The sequence below is a fragment of the Maniola jurtina genome, chromosome 4, assembly GCF_905333055.1.
Source record: "Maniola jurtina chromosome 4, ilManJurt1.1, whole genome shotgun sequence".
Lineage (NCBI taxonomy): Eukaryota > Metazoa > Arthropoda > Insecta > Lepidoptera > Nymphalidae > Maniola > Maniola jurtina.
This window is the reverse complement of record NC_060032.1, coordinates 7,535,169-7,543,612: the sequence shown is the minus strand read 5'-3', so window position 1 is coordinate 7,543,612 and position 8,444 is coordinate 7,535,169. Positions and strand designations below refer to the sequence as shown.

Below are 8,444 nucleotides of genomic sequence, written 5' to 3'. Positions count from 1 at the left end.
TAGTTGGTATTTTTTGGTGGTGGAACTGACTGGGAAGCGCTCTAAAGGGGCGCCGCGCGTATGTCAGTGGGCGCCGACGCAGATGGAGTCCATAGTTGTATAAGTTCAATAACTTGAAAATATCACAAACTTGACATTGGCTAATCAGAGTAAAGCCAGATTTAAAGAAAAAAAAATGTGTTTTGAAAGTTGAATCTTGAAAATTACGATTTGCAAGGAAGAGACAATTTAAATATTATTTAATTTTATTATTATGATTTAACTGAAATTGATTCTTTGATTAAAATGAATAGCAGCACCAGGTGCATACTGGGAAGGTATTTCACTTTATTTATCGCTATCCGTGGTTTGTGGTTTCAATTATTGAAATATTTAACAAAATTCAACATTTCATTTTAGCTGATGTTCGCAACTTCTTTCGCGTGGATTTCAGGTTTTCAAAATCCTGTATGAGCCATTATGAGCTCTTTGACTTGTCTGTGATAAAAAGTAACATGTATCTCTCTCCAGTTCTTTAACCACCTACCTAACTATATCCATGAAAAAAAACCGGACAGGTGCGAGTCAGACTCGCGAATCGAGGGTTCCATACTCAGGTATTTTTTCAACATTTTGCCCAATAAATTAAAAAGTATTATGCATAAAAAGATCTGTTTTAAAATATACAAAAAAGTCATTTCATAATATGATACCCCTCTTGGTATAGTTATCTTACTTTTAAAATGTAAAATACTACTTATTTGCTCATGAACACATTTAAATTTTTTTCTCATGATTTAACCACAAAGTCAATGGGAAGTACCCTATAGGTTTTCTTGACAGACACTACAGACGGACAGACAGACACAACAAAGTGATCCTATAATTGTTACGTTTTTCTTTTTGAGGTACGGAACCCTTAAATTCACGTCGATCCCTTGAGGCCTTAGTTTAGACTGACTTCAAAAAAAGAGGAGGTTCTCTTTTCAACCCTGTATTCAGATTGCTACATTCAAAATTAATTTTTCTATATTGTTGCAGGTTTCTTTAGCATTTCCTGTTAGCTAATGAAATATTTTGTCAGCTAAGTCAGCTTAAATTAATATTACCTTATTAATGTAAGAATGGATAATCAAGGGCTCATAACATGAATTATATTTTTTTGAGACGATACCAAGGCATGATACTATTTGGTATATTAAGCTTTTATTTAGGTTGTGGAATCACCTTGACTTTTGTAAGAGTAGATTGTGCAGCAAACTCTAGATCGACAGCTCTAGTTAAAAATTCTCATAGTATATTTAACAAAACAGAATATGTAGTACTTGTTCTTAGCAGTCCTAAGAATGAAATGCGAAGGGATGCCATACGTACAACATGGGCTAGCCTGATAAACAATGTACATGTTGAAAACGGTGAAATATTATACAGATGGAATTACACTTTGGCAGGAAAAAAATCAAACCTGGGTGTTATAAAAACCTTCTTTGCCATAGGCACACAGAACCTAGACAAACATACCTTAGAAAAATTGTATGCTGAAGACAGTAGAACCAAAGATTTATTACTGCTAGAAGATTTTGAAGATGGCTATAACAAATTAGCAACTAAGTTGATGCTCTCTTTGAAGTGGCTTCATAAACATTTGAAGGAATTGAAGTATGTTATAAAGTGTGATGATGATTCTTTTGTGAGAGTTGATCTAATTGTGGCAGACCTTGAGGCTTACGCTCCTGAGATGGAAGGGCAAGCAATCAACCATTTTGTCTCCCGTAAGGTAAATTTTATTTTTTGTAACTAGACTTTCTTTATGAAATGAAATGAATTTTATTTATTTTCTGAATATCAGTTGTTGAGTTCAAAATTATAACTAAGTAGCGACCTTCATATTCTACTTCATAAGCATGCAAATATTTAATACTCATCAGGAATAATCCGTACAAATAATCCTGATGAGGCCAAAAAGTTATTTTAGACACTAGAGGATGCCTGCGACTTTGCCTGCGTGTATTAAGGTTTTTGAAGATCTCTTGGCAACTAAATAAATAAAAAAAATAAAAAAAATATCTTTATTTTCAGACAATTTTAACAATGTCGTTTGCTTGTGGTCTCCACACTAGGTAACCTGTATTGTGGGGACTGTGTAAGACTTCCTAGAAGATTTCACAGAGGACTAGGAGAGTTCCTTTTACGTACATAATACTTTTTACCTTATATGTTATATTATTTTAGATACGAAATTACAAATATATTTAATGAGGTTATGTATATGTTACATATTATTTAAGCTTGGTTGTAAATCAAATAGTTTCATAAAGTAGTTTCATAAAGATAGTGTCAGTTGTCTGTTTTATTGTGAGGTGTTTGAGGTTACAAGATTTTGCAATATAGTTGTAAATTTTAGCTTCAATAAAAGGTGTGAAACGTTTAGCAAAAGCTGTTTTTGCGACTGGGAGATTTGAGAACTGTTTGGTTTTCCGGGATAAAAAGTTGTCTATGTCAATAACATGGACGCAAGCTACCTTGGTACCTTTTATACAAATCGGTTGAGCGGATGGGTCTTTAGAAATCCTGTGGGAACTCTTTGATTTTCCGGGATAAAAAGTAGCCTATGTCCGTCCCCGGGATAAAGCTAACTCTGTACCAAATGTCAAAATCGGTTAAACTGTTGGGCCGTGAAAAGGCAGCAGACAGACAGACAGGCACACTTTCGCATTTATAATATTACGTAGTATGGATTAATACTTATTAGATGATAGCCTTGTGGTGGGGATGGCCTGGAGGTAAAGATGTTGATCTCCTTTTCGGGAGGGCTAGGGTTCGATTACGGGCAGGCACCTCTAACTTTTTGGACATATGAGAGTTTGAATCAATTAAATCAGCAATTGTTTTAATGATGAAGGAAAACATCATGAAGAAATCTATGTCTGAGAATTTCCTTAAGTTCTCAAAGGTGTATGAAGTCTGCCTATCTATCTTTAGCCAGTTTCATGGATTATGACCAAATTCTTCTCATTCTGAGAAAAGACCCGTGTGCAGTAGTTGCCAGCGATGGATTGATGATGATGATTTATTACTAGACATAAAATAAAATAGGCATAAGGAGGTTACCCTATGTCTGAAAATTATTATTTACGAAACAGCAATTTTTTCAAAGAAATAATTTCACAAACTGCATACCTACTTAATTATATATTTCTTTCAAAGTAAGTAGAAATCGATTTTCGGCAATATAACTAATCAGTTACATTGCCAAAAATAGATTAGCACGTAAAACTTTTATCACTAATATGATACAGTAGATAACATACAGTAGATACAGTAGATAGTGTCATTTTAAGTAGACCTATATTACTATTGGGTTTTATAATTTTAATTCATCATGCCATCGTCGTCTTGGCCGACCATGCTGGTGTTCATGACTCTGGGGAATCCAGAAAGAAGCAGATTTTGCCCATAAGAGTCATCTGGGATACGGCACACATGACCTGCCCAGTCCCATAAAGCGGCTGCAAGGCCAATGTCTGCTACTCGCGTTTTGGAACATTAACAGAATACGCTAATTTTATTCCAAGTACGCACCGGACAAGCGTGGTGGGTTAAAATATGTATGTCCAAACACCCCCCGAATAGACATGATGAACACGAAATACATAGCTCTAGATATTAGGTTTTTTTTTTAATTATTCATTATAGACAAGCGCTTGACCACAATCACACCTGATGGAAAGTGATAATGTGGTCTAAGATGGGACGCGTTTACCTAGAAGGTGCCTATTCACTCTTGTTTTAAAGATACCCGGATTATTATTTTAAGAAACAGATCGCGGAAGAGTATTCCAAACCTTAGTCATGCGTATGAGGAATGATGGCGCAAAACGTTTCGTGCGAGTAGATGGAATGTACCTAATACCTATTAAAAGTAATAAAAAATGTTTTCAGGAAAGTTTACCCAAATATAAAGGATTATATTGGGGATACTTCAATGGGCGAGCACCAGTGTACAAGAGAGGCAAATGGGAGGAAAAAGCTTGGTTTCTTTGCACCACATACCTGCCATATGCACTGGGCGGTGGATATGTGATTTCTCATAGCATCGTGGATTATGTTGCTAGAAATTCAGATTTCTTGAGGTATGGCCAATTCAGTACAAATTGTAAAATTCGAGGATAACTGTGTGCTTTTTTTTTAAAATTTCACCAACGTTGATAAAATTCAAGCATCAAAATACAATGTTAGAATAAAATGGGCTTATATATGCTTTGTTTAAAGTTTAAAATTCAGTACCACTGAGTTTAATTTAATGATATTTTTGCTTGTAGCGCCAAAGTACAAAGCTTTGAGAAACAATAGATGCAGGAATTCTATCAACGTTAGTGACATGTAAAATCTCATACTAAGCAGTAGTAAGCACACTATAATAATTATTACATATTATTACCAAATAATTTTAAATACATATCAAAAACGGCGAAATCGGCAGGATTCGAACCTGCGTCTTCTGGGTTTGCGACGACGCTCTAACCGCTAAAAAAACACTCATAAAAATATGGTAAAAGCGATATGTTATTTCTAATATAGGCCTTTGGTAGTAGTTTCGATAGCTGCAAAGTGTCGCTACTAGATGGCATTAGCAGTCGCTTTAGTACTGAGTGAACATACATATCACAAATTTCGTTACTGGCGATGCAGTAGCTTAGCTCGGACGCGAACCCAAAAGACACAGGTTTGAATTCTCTCGGTTTCGCAATTCTTGATATGTACTTAAAAATTATTTCGTTTCTTTGAAGTGTAGGTAAAAACACTGATGAAAATGTATATTACCGTTTTCCAGTAAATACAACTCTGAAGATGTTTCAATGGGCGTGTGGACAGCAGCACTTGATGGCATCAACAGAGTCCACGACACAAGGTTCGACACAGAGTGGATATCGCGAGGATGCGACAACACCATGCTTGTCCGACACAAACAAGAGCACCGTGACATGGTCCAAATGCATTCAAACCTAGTTATTTCACAGGGGAAAAAACTTTGTACGACTGATTATACTATAAGAAAATCTTACAGATACAATTGGAATGCTTTGCCAAATTCTTGCTGTATAAAAAGTAATGAAGATTTAAGGTAATAATAGGTAAAATAATCTGAAAATCTGTTTTGGTGTACGCCATTGAGGAGTCCCTAGTCACACCTCTTACGTTTCATACAAGCGAGCTGATTTAATTACCTGTTATTACCACCGGAACTCCGGCCTTCCGCACACTATTTGTGTTTGGTTTGACTGAGTTACGTGAAAACGAGCTTATTAGATTATTTTAACCAAAAGCTATCTTGATTATTATTTGCACTCTGTTCCTACACGACTCTATACTTGATCAAGTGAAGCGAGGTCTAGGAGTTTTAAGTAGGCGAATTTGCATATTTTGTCCATTTGGCTGTCTGTCCATCCTTCTGTCACCGTCTTATAAATTAAAACCAAGTACTAAAACTCAAAAACAATATGTAAATTAATGGCGAAAATAATAAAAAGTAGTGTTGAGTGGACTGGACTAGATTGCTATAGATACAAAGAAAGAAGAAATAAGAAGTTGCTGTGTCGTGAAAGTTAATGGTATGGCAAAATAAATATGAGATTAAGCGAACAGTGCTCACCCACTGCTTTCGTCTTGAAGTCCAGTGCCATGCCAGCAGCAAAGGCATGCACTAAAGGGAATAGTGCTCACCCAGTGTTTTCGTCTTGAAGTGTAGTGCCATGCCAGCTAGAGCAGCAAAGGCACGCACTAAATACTGCTATAGCAGTAAGGCGGGATAATGCTCACCCAGTGGTTGTCTCGAAGGCTGTCAAAAGGGCCGGCTAGAGCATATGCCAGACCAGAAGAAAATGGAATTGTGAGAATAGGGAATAGAGTGCTCACCTGGTGCTTGCGTCTCCAAGTCTACATTAACAGAGCTGTCTAGACTCGAGCATAATTTGTCAGACAGTATAATATTGTATAGTATAACTAGCTAACCCGGTATGCGTTGCAAAGTAAAAAACCGGTCAAGTGCCAATCGAGTTCGCTTACCCAGGATTCCGTACTAAAGAAGTAAAACGGTAAGAATCACTTTTGTTAACGAACCGCAAAACTAACTTTGTTTGTAGAGGTTTATTGTTAATATCAAAAAAACTGTTTTTAACCCCCGACCCAAAAAGAGGGGTGTTATAAGTTTGACGTGTGTATCTGTGTATCTGTGTGTCTGTGTATCTGTGTATCTGTGTATCTGTCTGTGGCATCGTAGCGCCTAAACGAAAAAACCGATTTTAATTTACTTTTTTTTGTTTGAAAGGTGGCTTGATCGAGAGTGTTCTTAGCTATAATCCAAAAAAATTGGTTCAGCCGTTTAAAAGTTATCAGCTATTTTCTAGTTTTCTTGTAGAAAAGAAGGTTAGATAACCCTCAGGTTCATAATATTCAAGTGTCAATTGACAAATGTCAAGCTGTCAAGATGGACGTTGCCTAGATATACTTAATTATTTATTTGAAAATGATTTGTCGGGGGTGTTGAAAATTTTTAATTTACACTTGTACTACCTTTACTATAATATGATGTCTGCAATTTCATTCGCTTGGATTTAGATTTTTAAAAATCTCATAAGCACTCTAATTTTTCGGGATAAAAGTTACCATCCTTTTTCCTTTTCTACCTCCTTGGAAGGGCATGAGCAGCACCACCTAATTAAGGACCTGGAATGTCCCTTATTAAAATAAAGCGAAAGAATAAAATGAAACAAAAAATATATTTTTTGATGTATTTATTAAGTACACATATCCAGTAGGTACTTACATTATTAGGTAAATTATTGCTCATGATACAGTATAAATGTTAAAATCTAAAATACTTTGAACTTAGGTGATCCATAGGATTCGTGGGGAATGCCCTGACTAGTGGAAACAAGAGTTGATTCAAAAGTGGATTCATCGCTTGAGCTATCTGAACCCAAACCAGTAACGAATTCACTGGACCCAGTACCAAAATTAGTAGATCCAGAACCAATACCGGATGAGGAGGAACCCAAAGTAGTGCCAGAACTAAAACTGTTTGAACCAGAGCTGTAGCTACCAGAGGATTGACCGTTTCCAGCACCGCTAGAAAGGCCTAAGGCCGGTGAGACAGTTCCGGAAGAACTTAAGGCTTGACTAGGCTTATTAACTAAGGTGCTACCACTAATAAAGTTTGATGAGGGCTTATAGTTGCTAGTTGTAGAAAAGCTGCTACCCAAGCTAGAACCAAAACTACTACTAGAGCCAGAACCAGTGCTGCTACCAGATGAAACACCGCTATCTTTGTTCACAAATCCGGATGGTAAGCTACTGCCAGATACAATGAAAGAAGAGCTTGGACTAGAATTACTGATAGGCTTGGAAACATATACACTTGTAACCTTATTAAGTAAGACTGTTACTAAGGATAGATTCTCAAAATGACAGATTCTTACAAGGATAATAATTGGTAAAAGTAAATACAAGAAAATTGATAAAAGTAAACCCTCCGTGCGCGAGTCTGACTCGCACTTGACCGGGTTTTTATAAACTTGTTTTTTTTTCTTAGTTTTTATATAACTTTTTTGTTGCATATTGAGCACCTTGTTTTCAAATTGTGACCTATATTATGTTTATCTATGGATCCCGTAACTATTTATTTCTATGTAATATAGTTCAGTAGATATACAATAAAACAATCAAGGAACAAAAAATTACTTTTTTATTGGCAATCTGAACACAAAACACTTTCACCAAAATACAATTCCATATTTTAATAATTAAACTATAAAACTTGAACTTAAATATTAAATAAAGACAATATTATCGCAACCGAAATGAATAAAATTGGTGATGGTGGTGGAAAAAAAAAACACAGGTGAAAAACATAAATGACTCTATAAAAAACAATGTTTGTCTGTCTGAGTGGCTGTTCTGGGGTGAACGTATCTAACATGGTACTATCAACATACATAATAGATAGACATTAGATAATAGACATAAGTGCATACTTTAACAAAAATATTTCATTTTCATTCAAAGTTTATCCAAAAACAAGTCATTTTTTTTCAGATTCTTGAAATAATAATAAATGTATAAAACGCTATATATTGCATAATTCTAAACCTATAGACGTGGGAAAAGAGCATAAGTCTTTATTAGTCAAAATATACATATTAACAAATATATTACGTCATCAATCAAAATCCCTAAACTAACCTTATAATATTGTTAGGCTCAAGACATACCAGCGCAGAGTCGCAAAGCGACTTTTTAGTACGCAGCACCACACAAATTCCTTGCAATGTCTAGTTGCTTTGCAATTAGACATTGTGAGGTCTACATCTCCTGAGGATGCTCCGGTGTCGGGGCGAAACGCGCGTCGAGTGGTGTTGGAATTTGTGTGGTGCTGCGTACCATACAGATTGCGTTGGTTTGGCGGA

At 35.8% G+C, this 8,444-nt stretch overlaps 1 protein-coding gene across 3 annotated transcripts; it reads left to right on the top strand.

Annotated features, from left to right (window-relative positions):
• Positions 1 to 6,147, top strand: LOC123864867 (beta-1,3-galactosyltransferase 6). 3 transcript variants are annotated; one of them, XM_045905584.1, is made up of 4 exons: positions 1 to 302; positions 1,021 to 1,756; positions 3,922 to 4,112; positions 4,814 to 6,147. In XM_045905584.1, the coding sequence occupies exons 2-4, from the start codon at positions 1,127 to 1,129 to the stop codon at positions 5,106 to 5,108; spliced, it is 1,116 nt and encodes a 371-aa protein (XP_045761540.1). In that variant the 5' UTR covers positions 1 to 302; positions 1,021 to 1,126; the 3' UTR covers positions 5,109 to 6,147. The 3 variants fall into 3 exon arrangements, with proteins under 3 accessions (XP_045761540.1, XP_045761539.1, XP_045761541.1); XM_045905583.1 differs by having other exon boundaries at positions 1 to 317; XM_045905585.1 differs by lacking the exon at positions 1 to 302 and adding an exon at positions 546 to 596.
• Positions 6,148 to 8,444: the final 2,297 nt, after the last annotated feature.

Coding starts and splice junctions, on each gene's coding strand:
- LOC123864867 (XM_045905584.1), top strand. CDS start 1,127: ATGAATTATATTTTTTTGAGACGATACCAAGGCATGATACTATTTGGT. Junction 1,757..3,921: donor ACCATTTTGTCTCCCGTAAG/GTAAATTTTATT, acceptor AAATGTTTTCAG/GAAAGTTTACCCAAATATAA. Junction 4,113..4,813: donor AGAAATTCAGATTTCTTGAG/GTATGGCCAATT, acceptor ACCGTTTTCCAG/TAAATACAACTCTGAAGATG.